General features: G+C 42.1%; 1 protein-coding gene across 4 annotated transcripts in view; it reads left to right on the forward strand.

The window, feature by feature from the left end:
* Positions 1 to 16156, forward strand: part of kiaa0232 (KIAA0232 ortholog) — a 150336-nt gene that overhangs the window by 28300 nt on the left and 105880 nt on the right. For all 4 annotated transcript variants that reach the window (XM_028801871.2, XM_028801870.2, XM_028801868.2 and 1 more), the window contains exon 2: positions 5113 to 5622. In XM_028801871.2, the coding sequence (XP_028657704.1) occupies positions 5395 to 5622 (228 nt within the window). In that variant the 5' untranslated portion in view covers positions 5113 to 5394. The remainder of the gene's footprint in view (positions 1 to 5112; positions 5623 to 16156) is intronic.

Below are 16156 nucleotides of genomic sequence, written 5' to 3' on the forward strand. Positions count from 1 at the left end.
TATATGTGTATGTATATGTATATATATGTGTGTGTGTGTGTATATACAGTGCATCCTGAAACTATTCACAGCGCATCACTTTTTCCACATTTTGTTATGTTACAGCCTTATTCCATGCGTGCGTATCCCATGGTTGTCTTGCGTGCCCTGTCGGCTGCTTAGTGAATTTTATAATATAATATAATATAATTATATATATATATATATAAATTCTTTTTTTTCCTCAGAATTCTACACACAACACCCCATAATGACAACGTGAAAAAGGTTTAGTTGAGGTTTTTGCAAATTTATTAAAAATAAAAAAATTGAGAAAGTACATGTACATAAGTATTCATAGCCTTTGCCATGAAGCTCAAAATTGAGCTCAGGTGCATCCTGTTTCCCCTGATCATCCTTGAGATGTTTCTGCAACTTAATTGGAGTCCACCTGTAGTAAATTCAGTTGATTGGACATGATTTGGAAAGGCACACACCTGTCTGTATAAGGTCCCACAGTTGACAGTTCATGTCAGAGCACACACCAAGCACAAAGTCAAAGGAATTGTCTGTAGACCTCCGAGACAGGATTGTCTGGAGGCACAAATCTGGGGAAGGTTACAGAAAAGTTTCTGCTGCTTTGAAGGCCCCAATGAGCACAGTGGCCTCCATCATCCGTAAGTGGAAGAAGTTCGAAACCACCAGGACTTTTCCTAGAGCTGGCCGGCCATCTAAACTGAGCGATCGGGGGAGAAGGGCCTTAGTCAGGGAGGTGACCAAGAACCTGATGGTCACTCTGTCAGAGCTCCAGAGGTCCTCCGTGGAGAGAGGAGAACCTTCCAGAAGGACAACCATCTCTGCAGCAATCCACCAATCAGGCCTGTATGGTAGAGTGGCCAGACGGAAGCCACTCCTTAGTAAAAGGCACATGGCAGCCCGCCTGGAGTTTGCCAAATGGCACCTGAAGGACGCTCAGACCAATGAGAAAATTATCTGGTATGATGAGACAAAGATTGAACTCTTTGGTGTGAATGCTAGGCGTCACGTTTGGAGGAAACCAGGCACCGCTCATCACCAGACCAATACCATCCCTACAGTGAAGCATGGTGGTGGCAGCATCATGCTGTGGGGATGTTTTTCAGCGGCAGGAACTGGGAGACTAGTCAGGATAAAGGGAAAGATGACTACAGTAATGTACAGAGACATCCTGGATGAAAACCTGCTCCAGAGCACTCGACCTCAGACTGGGGCAACGGTTCATCTTTCAGCAGGACAACGACCCTAAGCACACAGCGAAGATATCAAAGGAGTGGCTTCAGGACAACTCTATGAATGTCCTTGAGTGGCCCAGCTAGAGCCCAGACTTGAATCCGATTGAACATCTCTGGAGAGATCTTAAAATGGCTGTGCACCTACGCTTCCCATCCAACCTGATGGAGCTTGAGAGGTGCTGCCAAGAGGAATGGGCGAAACTAGCCAAGGATAGGTGTGCCAAGCTTGTGGCATCATATTCAAAAAGACTTGAGGCTGTAATTGCTGCCAAAGGTGCATCGACAAAGTATTGAGCAAAGGCTGTGAATACTTCTTGTTTTTTTTTATTTTTAATAAATTTGGAAAAGCCTCGTAAACTTTTTTCACATTGTCATTATGGGGTGTTGTGTAGAATTCTGAGGAAAAAAATGAATTTATATATATATATAATTATATTATATTATATTATAAAATTCACTAAGCAGCCGACAGGGCACGCAAGACAACCATGGGATACGCACGACATAACCACACCCACGAACTCACAGAGACCCGCCCACCAATTCACTAAGCAGCCAACCATGGCTCACAAGAATGTTTTCATTAATCAAGAACGAAAGTCGGAGGTTCGAAGACGATCACATACCATTGTAGTTCCGACCATAAACGATGCCGACTGGCGATCCGGCGGCGTTATTCCCCTGACCCCCCGGGCAGCCAACCGGGTAACCAAAGTCTTTGGGTTCCGGGGGGAGTATGGTTGCAAAGCTGAAACTTAAAGGAGTTGACGGAAGGGCACTACCAGGTGTGGAGCCTTTCGCTTAATTTAACTCAACATGGGAAACCTCACCCGGCCCAGACACGGAGAGGATTGACAGATTGATAGCTCTTTCTCGATTCTGTGGGTGGTGGTGCATGGCCGTTCTTAGTTGGTGGAGCGATTTGTCTCGTTAATTCTGATAACGAACGAGACTCCCTCCTGCTAAATAGTTACGCGACAAAAGAGTGGTCGGTGTCCAACTTCTTAGAGGGACAAGTCTCTTTCAGCCATGTGAGATTGAGCAATAACAGGTCTGTGATGCCCTTGGATGTCCAGTGCTGCATGCGTGCTACACTGAATGGATCAATGTGTGTCTACCCGGCACCGATTACGTCCCTGCCCTTTGTACACACCCCCCATCGCTACTACCATGGTCGGGTGACTTGGTGGATTATATATAGAAAAGCAGCCGGAACCGCAAAGAACAATGATAAGTCAACGTGGCTCAGAGGTGCATGTGGACTGTACACAGACGAAAGCGACTCGGGTGAGGAGTTGGGGGCGGGCACATGAGCAGGCAGTGCGTATTGAACGATGACTAAGAGATGACTAAGAAATCGGTAGACTAGAATGGCGGGGGGGCGGAGCAGAGTGGGTGTCCTTCCCCTCTCCCCCCATTCTGCCCTCCGCGCCCGAGCACCGCCCAGCCCCATCCGTCGCTCTGGGAGGTGGAGACGCGACGGCGGTCCTCCAGTTTTGAGTCACGGACAATTGTATGTTACCCTCATTCACCTACAGTCGTATCCTCAAACCCACCCCATTTGGACAACTGTGTCTTTCAGGAAGTGTTCACCCATCAATACTTAATTATGCAGCGTATGCTACGCCGCGGGTTGGCTAGAAATAGTATAAGGCGAAATAAAAAAAAAACCAAAAAAAAATACTCAGAAGACAACCAAAGAATATGGAAGAGTTAAGGCAGTTCTGCAGGGAAGAATGGGCTGATCTGCAGTTACAGGAATCGCCTGGTTGAGGTCATTGCTGCCAAAGGAGGGTCAACCAGTTATTAAATCCCAAGGTTCGCTTACTTTTTCCACTACCACTATGAACGTTGAGTGCGTTTGTAAAATAAAGACATGAAAGAGTAGAATTTTTTGTGTGTCATTGGCTTAAGCTCATTGTGTATGTCAGTACCTGTAACTTGCATGAAGATCAGATCACTTTTTATGACCAATTCATGCAGTAAACGAGATAATTCCAAAGGGTTTGCATTCTTTTTACTGTACTGTATGTGTGTGCTTCTATACATGCTGTAAGATTTCTAAACTCTTTTGGGACATCCCCAAACCCCCCCATGGGACGACACACTGAAGAGTGTCCCAGAGCACGATCACTCTGTCTGTGGAAGACAGCATATCTGTTGCTGGGGCAACCGTAAGCTTTCAGTGTTGCAGCGGCTCGGCGCAAATAAAGTGACTGTCGTTGATGGGCGATGCTTGGAACATTATAAATGCAGGGAACAGTATTACTTGTCCACTACCCTGACTGATTGCTGTGTTTTTGTAGAAGAGAGTGGTAGATCCCGCTACAATAAATAACCATGCTATTCCTGTCTCATGCTGATTAAAGCTGGTTTTGCTAAAGTACTGACACTCAGGTTTGTGTTTTGGGGTGCAAGACAGGGACTCTCACATCACAATACATATTCAGTAGATTATAATATTTATATATTTCAAAAACAGTGACGGAAGTGTATCGTAAATGTTTTGAACGGTTAAAACCTTGAGATTTGAGTCCAGACAATTTTGTATTCCTTTTACAAAGTCTTTTTTTTTTTTTTTTTTGTCCTAGTACAGATCACACGAGAACATTTTAATAGATCTAGTTTCCAGCTATACTGCTACGTTTTATATTCTTGGTTTACCAACTGCCTTAATTATTGACACAGGGAAAAATACCCAGCCTTTTTTTTTAGTTTTAATAAGTGGTCTTGAAAAATACATTTCATTAGTTAAATATGTGTACCTACCATGGTAAGATGATACCTGTGATCAAAATGCAGCAGTCTGTTTAAAATTTTTCCAAGTCAGAACGTCTCCTGCCTCTTTTATGGAAATTTGCTAGGGTACTGTCATACTTGTCAAGTCAGAAATGTATATTTGTAACACTAAACAATAAGTTCATGTGTATGTATTTGCATTAAATGATATGTGTACGCATTTTTTGCAGTTCCCACTCTCTGTTAATAAAGTGAGTTGTTGGCCAGCAGTATGCAGTCCAGCTTGATCTTAAGTGAGTGGTAGTGACAGAAAAATTCATAACAATAACTGAAGTTTAAGCTGTTTATTTTCCAGTTGGTAGTATGTCACATTGGCAATGCCTAAAAAAATACCCTCCCCCCCCCCCATTTAAACTAGTGCCACAAATTCCACAAAGAGCCATAACAAGGTTTGGGGCAGTCACCCGTATAATTGGTTTCCTGGCTGCAAATTGACATTTTAAATGGTCGCACTGCTGTGCACAAAACCGAGTCCAAAACAGAACTGAGGGAATAGGGAAAAGGTGGAGGCTTTGAAAGGGGAAGACAGGAAGTGAGATCAAAGGGGTCGGGCTCAGGAAGGTCTTCAGCCATAGGTTCGAGCCCAGACGTGACATCACAGGGGCCGGATCCGGCAAGGTCGTCTTCCATAGGCTCGGTCCCGGAAGTGACATACAGAGGGCCAGGTGGAATCTCCCGTGAATGGTCTGCAGGCAAGGGAGAAAAAGAGTCGGTGCACTCTGCCACATTCCGGTATGATTCAGAACTGCCCTTACTCAAGCCCTTTAGCTGCCTCCCATGCGCACGTGTGTGACACTAGGTACATGCTACATCTGTTGTGTGTATGTTGGAGGTATATCACTTTTTAATAAATTTGTCACTACCTTGGCAATTCAGACACTACCACAAATTGTACATTGTTAGTATGCTAAACTCATACGCTTTTGTCTTAATTTATCAATGTTTGTGGTGCTTCTACCTTTTATATAAACTTTCTACATAATTATAAACTTTCTGTAGAAAATAGTCAGTTTTTGTTTGACTTTAAACAATTTATTCATCTAATCCTCTTTTTGTGTTTTAGGTTGTTGCCTTGAAAGCAACCTGAATTCAACATGAAACTCAACTGATTGAGAAGCAAACACACTTTAGTGTTGTGGAGCCTATTGGAGTGCACACTTTATTACAGTGAATCATGCCTGCAAAGTGAAACTCATCGTTGCTAAGCATCATCAAGTAACACCTACATGAATTCCCATGTAGTCTTCTTCACCCCAGGGCTGGAGTAAGTTCCTCCAGACAGCTTAATTACTGGTCTGCTGTCAGAAAATGGCGCAATATTTTAAAATCCCTAACACCTAGATTCATGCACCTAATTGGTAACCAGTTGAATGATCTTCTTACTGAAGCCTTCACAATCCCTCATCCAGACCCTCTGCCTGCTTCAGAAATGTCTCTCCTTCGTGCACTGGGCCCAGTACAAACCTGGCTGGGACAGGAGCTTGAAAAGTGTGGAATTGATGCTGTGATCTACACTAGATATGTTCTTAGTCTTCTTCTGCATGACAGCTATGATTATGACTTGCAGGATCAGGTATGTAATTTTATTTCTTGATAGAATATAAAATCATTTATTAAATGTATATAGAATCTTATTTTTACGACATTGAAATGAGCTCTTTATTTGGAATATGGGAGTACTGAAAATGGGATGTTTGAATATACACTATACTGATGTATGATTTTTAATGATGACATTAAAAAATCATGTTTGGTTTTAATAATAATACATTTTATTTATATATAGCACCTTTCCCATGCTCAAGATGCTTCTGAAATTCATGTGAAGCAACTGTGTTTATTAGCTTATGTTTTTTTGCACTTGAGAAGTCATTGAGTGACATGCTTGACTTAAAGGGTGTTTTTTTGTTTTATTTGGGTAAGGTTGTGGAATTCAAGCTTTAGCTGCATAATAGTAAAAATATAAAAACATCATGTTTGTATGTTACTTTCTTTGCCCTGTAATTAACTAATATCTTGTGCAGTGTTAATTCTGCATTTCACCTGTTTTTCTTCTAGTTTTATGGCCTTCTTGTAAATGAGAAACATTTTTTAGTAAGGTGCTAAATTACCATGTTCCTCAAAAATAAGACCAGGTCTAATATTAATTTTTGCTCCAAAAGATGCACTAGGGTTTATTTTCAGGGGAAACCTTGTATATTGTGCATGAATAAATATATTTATCCAAATACAGTTATGTCATCTTCTTCTGAAATATCGTCATAACTCTCCATATTCAAACCCTGAATTCCAGCCTGAATTTATTGCTACTCCAGCCACTTTTAGGATCCTCCAGGATCGATGTGCGTACTTCGATGTTTGATGAATGGTTCGATGTGGTGAAGCAATATGCTGACATACAGTGCATCCAGAAAGTATTCACAGCGCATCACTTTTTCCACATTTTGTTATGTTACAGCCTTATTCCAAAATGGATTAAATTAATTTTTTTCCTCAGAATTCTACACACAACACCCCATAATGACAATGTGAAAAAAGTTTACTTGAGGTTTTTGCAAATTTATTAAAAATAAAAAAACTTTAATTACATTTAATGGATGTATAAACCCGGCCTTAGGCGCCTTACTTTTCATCAGACGATCTTGACTAGGGCTTATATTACAGAGCAGCCTGAAAGTCAAGCTAGGGCTTATTTGCGGGGAAACACGGTAACTGCAAGTGTAGTCAGCATAATGAAATAGTTTTATATTAATGTCTGCTCATTAATCTTCCATTACATATTACATTACATTTGCCTGAATTTTATGAGACATGCACTACTAAAGGGAAAAAATATGCAAAACAGTCTTCTATAAAAGTTTTTGTTGGGGATAAAAAGTAAGGAAAGAGTGCTGACTTCATATTATGTTAATGCCAAGTTTTGTGCAAGAGACTTTTTTGTTTTCTCTGCATTTGAAAAGAAGGTTTTCCTTAATTCAATAGTTTATTTAAATAATGTAGTACTTTTATTTTGTGAAAACTGTCCTAGATCCAAGTTTCAGACAAGTATCAACTAGTTTGTAATGGTGTACTTATGTAAAAGAATATGCTTATTGTATGTGGTTACAATATTTGGGGGGCTGGTTAAGAATTCTTCCTTGGGGAATATGCCTTGCATTCTTGATTTCTTGTTAATTTAGTCAGTTGTAATAAATTCAAAACAGCTAGGTTTGTTGTGGTGTTTCAGGTACTGAATCTTAGTCTGTGCCTAAAATTTAAAGCTTTTTGGTATTAGATAGATAGATAGATAGATATACTTTATTAATCCCAATGGGAAATTCACATTCTTTAGCAGCAGCATACTGATACAATAAATAATATTAAAGAATGATAATAATGCAGGTGAAAAACAGACAATAACTATGTATAATGTTAAATGTTAACGTTTACCCCCCCGGATAGAATTAAACAGTCGCATAGTTTGGGGGTGGAACGATCTCCTCAATCTGTCAGTGGAGCAGGACAGTGACAGCAGTCTGTCGCTGAAGCTGCTCTTCTGTCTGGAGATGATACTATTTAGTGGATGCAGTGGATTCTCCATAATTGATAGGAGCCTGCTGAGCGCCCTTCGCTCTGCCACAGATGTCAAACTGTCCAGCTCCATGCCAACAATAGAGCTTGCCTTCCTCACCAGTTTGTCCAGACGTGAGGCGTCTTTCCTCTTAATGCTGCCTCCCCAGCACACCACTGCGTAGAAGAGGGCGCTCGCCACACCTGTTTGATAGAACATCTGCAGCATCTTATTGCAGATGTTGAAGGACGCCAGCCTTCTAAGGTAGTATAACCGGCTCTGTCCTTTCTTGCACAGCGCATCAGTATTGGCAGTCCAGTCTAATTTATCATCCAGCTGCACTCCCAGATATTTATAGGTCTGCACCATCTGCACACAGTCACCTTTGATGATCACTGGGTCTATGAGGGGTCTGGGCCTCCTAAAATCCACCACCAGCTCTTTGGTTTTGCTGGTGTTCAGGTGTAGGTGGTTTGAGTTGCACCATTTAACAAAGTCATTGATTAGGTCCCTATACTCCTCCTCCAGCCCATTCCTGATGCAGCCCATGATAGCAGTGTCATCAGTGAACTTTTGCACATGGCAGGACTCCGAGTTGTATTGGAAGTCCGATGTATATAGGCTGAACAGGACCGGAGAAAGTACAGTCCCCTATGGCGCTCCTGTGTTGCTGACCACAATGTCAGACGTGCAGTTCCCAAGACGCACATACTGAGGTCTGTCTTTAAGATAGTCCACGATCCATGCCACTAGGTATGAATCTAATCCCATCTCTGTCAGCTTGTCCCTAAGGAGCAGAGGTTGGATTGTGTTGAAGGCGCTAGAGAAGTCTAGAAACATAATTCTTACAGCACCACTGCCTCTGTCCAAGTGAGAGAGGGATCGGTGTAGCATATAGATGATGGCATCCTCTGCTCCCACCTTCTCCTGATATGCAAACTGCAGAGGGTCAAGGGCGTGTTGAACCTGTGGCCTCAGGTGGTGAAGCAGCAGCCTCTCCATGGTCTTCATCACATGTGATGTCAGAGCAACAGGCCAAAAGTCATTCAGCTCACTAGGACGTGATACCTTTGGGACTGGGGTGATACAAGATGTTTTCCAAAGCCTCGGGACTCTCCCCTGTTCCAGGCTCAGGTTGAAGATGCGCTGTAGAGGACCCCCCAGCTCCAATGCACAGACCTTCAGCAGTCGTGGCGATACTCCATCTGGACCCGCTGCTTTGCTGGCACGAAGTCTCCTCAGCTCTCTGCTCACTTGCGCTGTTGTAATTATGGGTGGGGATGTCTTTCCTATGCTGGTATCAGCAGAAGGATGTGTGGAGGGTGCAATACTCCGAGGTGAGAGTGAGAGTGGGTTAGGGTGGTCAAACCTATTAAAGAAGTTGTTCATTTGGTTTGCTCTCTTCACGTCTCTCTCGATGGTGGTACCCCGCTTTGAGCTGCAGCCAGTGATGATCTTCATCCCATCCCACACTTCCTTCATGCTGTTATTCTGCAACTTCTGCTCCAGCTTTCTCCTGTACTGCTCCTTCGCCGCCCTGAGCTGGACTCGGAGTTCCTTCTGCACTCGCTTGAGCTCATGCTGATCACCGTCTTTAAAAGCCCTTTTCTTCTGGTTCAAAAGGCCCTTGATGTCACTTGTAATCCATGGCTTGTTGTTAGCATAGCAGCGTACAGTTCTTACTGGAACTACAATGTCCATACAGAAGTTGATGTAGTCAGTAGTGCAGTCAACAACTTCCTCAATGTTCTCACTATGAGATCCCTGCAGGATATCCCAGTCTGTAGTTCCAAAACATTCTCTCAGAGTATTCTCAGCCTCCGGGGTCCACTTCCTGAATAATTGTGTGGTTACAGGTAGGACTCTAACTTTTGGTTTATAGTGAGGCTGAAGCAGAACCAGGTTATGATCTGCTTTCCCAAGCGCAGGCAGCGGGGTGGCGCTGTATGCGTCTTTAACGTTTGCATACAGTAAATCAAGTCTTATTTCCCCGGGTGTTACAGTCCACATACTGGGAGAATGCAGGTAATGTTTTGTCCAGCGTCACATGGTTAAAGTCTCCAGCGATTAGCACAAGCGCCTCAGGGTGCCGCGTTTGTAACTTAGCAACAGCAGAATGGATGATGTCACTCGCTGACTCCTCGTCCGCCCGAGGAGGTATGTACACGATGACAACAATGACATGTCCAAACTCTCTGGGCAAGTAGTAGGGACGTAAACTTACGGCCAACAGTTCGATATCCCTGTAGCAAGTGGAGATTTTGACGTTAACATGTCCAGAGTTACACCACTGTGTATTAACATAGAGAGCGAGTCCTCCTCCTTTGTGGTTCCCACAGGTACTTGCATCTCTGTCCGCTCTAACTGTGCTAAACCTGGGTAGCTCCACGTTGGCATCTGGGATGGTGTTATTTAGCCAGGTTTCGCAAAAACACAACAAACTGCATATTATGTTTTCTTAAATAATTATTAATTAATATTTTCATTATGTATTACTCATTATCTTCCTAATGTTTTCGACTTATGTGTATCTCTCTCACGTCACTTGTTAGAGGTGATAATCATGAACATTAATTTGCCTTTAAAATCAATGCAGCTGATAGAAATTTAGCAGTTTTAGATTTGTGCTAAGTATGCTGATTTGTCTGTACTGCTATAACTGCATGTCTCTGTGTTACAAGCCTCCTGTGGGAGCAGATGCCCAGGAAGTATTTCGGGACTAACTGGGATTGAGGGTTGTAATGTGAGGCAGTCAAGATGGCAAAAATTTTCCACACTGTTACTTTAAAAATGAACTCCTAGTTCAGGTTGCAATAAATATTAGAATGACAAATATTCAAAAGGAAAATACATTGTGAGGTTTCTGAATTCTTTTAGCACCATCCCAACGCCGAAGCGCAACTGCTGGATCTGTGGAGGACTGCTTGTCCATTGCAGAGGCCACCACGGGCTCACATGCTGCGGAAACAACTACAAGCCAATCAAAATCATGCTATATGCACCTGTTGCTGATGGTGATGCAAGGATCATTATAAATGCATGGAACAGTATAATTTGGCCACTGACCTGGCCCAGACTATGCCCATTTGCTGTGTCTGTGTACAGGAGAGTGGTAGCTCCAGCTGCAATAAATAACCCTACTGTTCCTGTTTAAAGTTGAACAAAGCTGGTTTTGCTAAAGTACTGAAACTCAGCCTTGTGTTTTGGGGTGCAAGACAGTGACTCACGCATCACAATATATAAAAGGAAAATTATTCTTCCAGTAACACCAGACCTTTAAACAAAATCCAAAGCTCTTACCAGATGCTCACTCAGTCCACAGGTATATTGCTGACTTAAAAATAAACTCTGGGCTCTAAATCAAATGCACTATCACCAGGCTCCCTTGCTCCTTTTGCTCGTAGTTTGCTTTCTTTCTCTCTCTCTCTCCCCTCGATCAGCCGATGGGCCACAAACTTCCCTCGCCTAGGGTTACTATCTACCCAATGCAGTGAAAGAATCCACACAGTTCAGACACCACAAAACACCACTTGGGTTACTAAAGAAAAAAGAACATCAATAGCAAAGACTAACAATTTACAATTAACTGACACCAAACTTCAGGAAGTCAAACTAAATACCTAAAATGAAAACAAGCAATAAGTAACTTCCCCGTGTATGTACTCCTAATAGGGATGGGCAAATTGATATTACTGTAATCGATACTTTGATGATCAAACTATATTCAATTGATATTGAAATTGATCACAATTTTTTCTGTAACCTACACTAGCAAGGTTCTTGTAAAGTCATTGAATATATTAACATACTTTCCACTCGCACGTTCTGAAACATAGCAGGTGTATTGTGACACAAGAATGCCAGAAAATTCAAAAAGATGCAAATCTAAAGCATGGTTATTTAGCTGCAACCAGTGCTAGATAAGAGATATTGCAGGGGAGTTTTGAAAGAGGCACAGGACACTATCCAGGTAACACTGCTGCTAGCAGGGTTATGTAGATGGGGGTACACTGAAGACTTTTTAGTTGAGTTTGACATTTTTCAGTTTACCACTCATTAATGCTTATGAAATGTAAAGCCTGTTGTTAGCATAGTGGTGGAGACTTAATAATGTGAATGATCACTGTAAGAGCCTTTTGTCACAAATTCTATTCGTTTTTTATTTTTCTTCTTGTGCAGTGAACAGTATAACCAATATTCATAAAGAATGTCAAATAGTCTAATGCTGTGCAAAATACTTAATAGCTATACCCAATTTGAAGATATAACTCACTGAAACAAGTTTTTTCTTTCCAAAACATAAGTGCTACAGTAAATGTAATAAACAAATATTTTGTAGCCTTAATTAATTTAAAATTATTCTAAATGCATTCGTAACAACATCAGGTGTAATGTTAAATTTTCTCCTTAATTTTTTATTATTAAACAATTGTGCTTCTGTCTCCTCCCACAGTTCAAAGTCATGCAGGTTAGATGGATTCACAATGATAAAATGATCCCTGATATGATGGTGTGTGTGAGAGTGTGTTCACCCTTTTTCTAAATACAAATTTGAAACTTAACTAAATGTAATGCTAATATGATAAAATCTTTCTTGTTAAATCAGAAGGACAGAGTGTAATAGAAAATGCAAATGTGTGAATATTATTTGTAAATGTTGTAAGCGGATCAGTTTATGTACTTAAGTGAAGTGATTGCCTGTTTTATGAGTAATAAACAAATAACCAAAACTTCATGAAAATGTAAAAGTTCATCTTATCCTTATTAAGTTTGTATGTTCATTCTGGATGGCATGATGGAGTAGTAGTGGTGGTGGTGCTTCTGCCTCTGAGAAAGGAGACTGCAGTTTGCGATCTGGGTCATCCCTCTGTGGAGTTTGCATGTTCTTGTGTCTCTGTGAGTTTGCTTATCTTTGGACTGTGGGAAAAGTTTAGGTTAATTGGTGATGCTAAATTGGCTGTTGTGTGTGGTGTGTGTATATGTGTGTTCGCCCTGTAACTGTTGGGCACCCTGTCCTGAGTTTGTTCTTGCCTTGCACCCTATGCTTGCTGGGATAGGCTCTGGCACATCCTGCAGCTCTGGTCTGGATTAAGCAGGTTAGAAATGTTGCGACATGTTCATTCTATTAATAAATACAGTGGGTATAGAAAAGAATCACCCCTTCGAAATATTCCCATTTTTTTTTGCTTTACAGCCTTAAATGAAAACACATAAACCAATATTTTTTCCAGCTTTACTTACTCAATGCAATCTATAACATCCAAGTGAAAGATATCACAGGTACAGTTCAAAAGAATTTTAAAAAATAAAAAACAAGAAATACTGAGATTAATAAAGGATCACCCCCCTCCTAAACAATATTTGTAAACTCAATCAGGTGAAAGTAACCACCATTTCCGTTGCAGACCATGGTTACTGGCTTTCACCTGTGATCAATTGTAATCAGTGTGATTAGTGAAGCATAAAAACAGCTGTACCTGGAGGTTTCCCTTGCGTGGTAGTGCAATTGACAGCAAACAACTGACTATGGGTGGCAAGCCACTTTCACAAGATCTCGGGGATGGAGTTGTGGACAGACATAAGCCAGGAGATGGATACAAAAAAATCTCAAAAGGCTTTATCAATCCCAAGGAGCACAGTAAAATCCATAAAAAAGAAGTGGCAAGTGTTTTTGGTACTACTAGGACCCTCCCTGTTAGAAGAGCAAAGAGGAAACTGGTAAGAGAGGCCAATGGCCACTTTGAAGGAGTTACAGGATTTTATGGCAAAGAATGGTCATTGTGTGTATGTGACAACAATTTCACAATCGCTCCACAATTGTGGCTTGTTCGGAAGGGTCGCAAGGAAAAAGCCACTTCTCAAGAAAGGCCACATTAACTCTTTTAGGGCTAATTTTTTTTTTTTTCTTTTCTCCCAGGGCTGAATGTTTTTCCAGAAACTAACTTTTTTTAAAAAAGAACACAAAACAATTGTTTAACATATCAAATCAACAAAAATATTTATTTTTGACTAATATAACTGTTTTGCATTTTGTATGAGCCTGCATACTATATAATTTAACATATTATTATTGCACATACTGTACATGTTACAAAGCAAAGTCCTGCAAAGTATGATAACGCTCAAAGCAGCCAATTGCATGCATTGCCACGTTGCACTGCTTACAATATGTGTTGCACTGGTGCCTCTTTTTGTGTTGTCTATTGCTGCACACAACACAGTCAGGCTTGTACTTTTTGTCCACATATGTGGCAGGAAAGTGGCGCTCAGTCAGCCTGTCTGGCACTGCTCTTTGTGCTGGCCTTCCTCGCTTTGCCAAAGGCACTCCAACATATTCTGCGAGCAAGCTGTCAACCACCTTCTTGCGGAAATCTGCCGCAGTCATAGTGCTGTCACTGTTTGCCTGCTTGAATAATATACATCCATTTGTGAGTGTAATCTCACGCAGGCGATGGTACACAGTGTGGTACCACTTGGTGGACTTATGGCCGTAAGCATATGACCCCAGCATCTGATCCAGTCGATCAACTCCAGCCATCTTACAATTATATTCTTCAAGCGCAACAGGCTTGTCCAGCTTCCTACCTTCTGGGTTTCCCTTAGAACGAATTGTTTTCTCACATAAATTGTTGGTGTGAACTGTACTAAGACAAGTGACCCGTTTGACATCATGCCATGCCAATGCCACCAAGTTATCCGCCCGCATGAAAACAGGATTGTCCCCTCTTTTCATCTTCAGCCTGTCTGGCTTCAACTGTAAAGGCATGTGTCTCCTATTCACCCTGACTGTGCCACAAGCTCCAATTCCCCTGCTCTGTAGCTCCATGAACAATTCTGGTGATGTATAAAAATTGTCCATGTACACAACATGTCCCAAATGTTCATATCCCTGAAGCAGCTCCAGCACAACCTGACTTGTCAAAGGACAGTTCTCTCTTTGAAAAGAATGCTTTCCGGTGTAAGTAATTACTTTCAGGCAGAAACCAGTGTTTGCTTCTGCCAGTACAAAATCCTTTATGCCATACTTGGTGGGCTTGTCTGGCATATATTGTCGGAAAAAAAGCCGTCCCTTATATTTTATCATGGATTCATCCACAGACAAATCACGGTCAGGCTGATAAAATTGTTTATATGTCGGCTCCACAATGTCAAGCAGGGGCTGAACTTTGTACATGGGATTATAGCCTGGCTCACCCCTTGGGATTTGCTTCTTGTTATCACAGAAGTGAATGAAGCTTTGCAGCAGCACGTACCTATCACGCGGCATAACCTGTCCAAAGCCACCAGGTGACAAAGTACGTGTGGACCAATGCTCCCTGAAATTATATCGCCAGTCCAGTCCCATCTCTATCTGCAATGCCACAAAGCCCTTCATCTCGTCTTTTGTTGTGGGTTTCCACTTCGAAAAACGAGAACGCGGAGCGAGCGCATCCCGCGATTCAAAAAATTGTTCTGCATACCTGTTTGTCTCGTCAGATATCAGCTGAAAAACTGCCTCAGGAAAAAACAGATTGAAATAGTCCAGCGGCTTGTAATCTGTTGTGTCCAGCAGCAAGCCGTGCCTTCTTGTGAAGTCAGGTAGCCAGATCGGCTCCCATGGATCAATTTCTGGGTATTCCTCCCATGCGAACCTTGCCGTAGGTGTACTGGCAGCGCGAATGCGCTCAGCTGCCAGCTGAGCAGCTGGGGCGGCATCGGCTGGTCTCCGATCGGCTGATGCCGGCTCCTCAATCTCTTGCTCAATCTCTTGATCACTGTCTATGAAATCTGACTCTGAAAAATCAGAGTCCGACTCCGCGATAATGCGCAAAATGTCATCTGCCGAGTATTTTCTTTTCTCGACTCGCTTCGCTCCCTCGTGAGATGTTGATGCCATCTTATCTTTGTTTGTATTTGTTTACATTTCGCAACTCACGCACACGCAAGGGTCATTTGCTGAGTCAACAAGGCTAGCATTCCTCCAAGCACAGAGGGAATGCCTGTGACGTGACAGTGAGTTTTGTCGCCATTAACAGCTGATTGCCGCCCTCTATCCCTGGATGTCGACTTTTGTCGACATGCGCCCTCAACCCCTCCTGTCGACAAAAGTCGACATCCGCCCTAAAAGAGTTAAGGTTTGTTTGAGCTTTGCCAGAATGCACCTTGAAGATTCTGATGCCAAGTGGAAAAAGGTCTTATGGTCAGATCAGACCAAAGTTGAACTATTTGGCCTCAATACCAAACAGTACACCTAACACTTCCCATCCACAACACACCATACCTACAGTAAAGCATGGAGGTGGCAGCATCCTGTTGTGGGGGTGTTTCTCTGCCACAGGGCCTGGAGCTGTCGTTAGGGTAGAAGGAAAAATGGATGGGGCAAAATACCGTCAAATTCTTGAGGAAAACCTGCTACCCTCACAGAAAGTTGAAGATGGGCAAAATGTTATAATAATAATAATGCATTTTATTTATAGGGGCACTTTACATTAGCAGTAAATCTCAAAGTGCAACATTAAAAGTTTAAACAAAGGCAAGGCAAGATAAAAACAGAGATAAAACAACAATTATAGCATTC

This window comes from Erpetoichthys calabaricus, chromosome 5, assembly GCF_900747795.2.
Source record: "Erpetoichthys calabaricus chromosome 5, fErpCal1.3, whole genome shotgun sequence".
Taxonomy (NCBI): domain Eukaryota; kingdom Metazoa; phylum Chordata; class Cladistia; order Polypteriformes; family Polypteridae; genus Erpetoichthys; species Erpetoichthys calabaricus.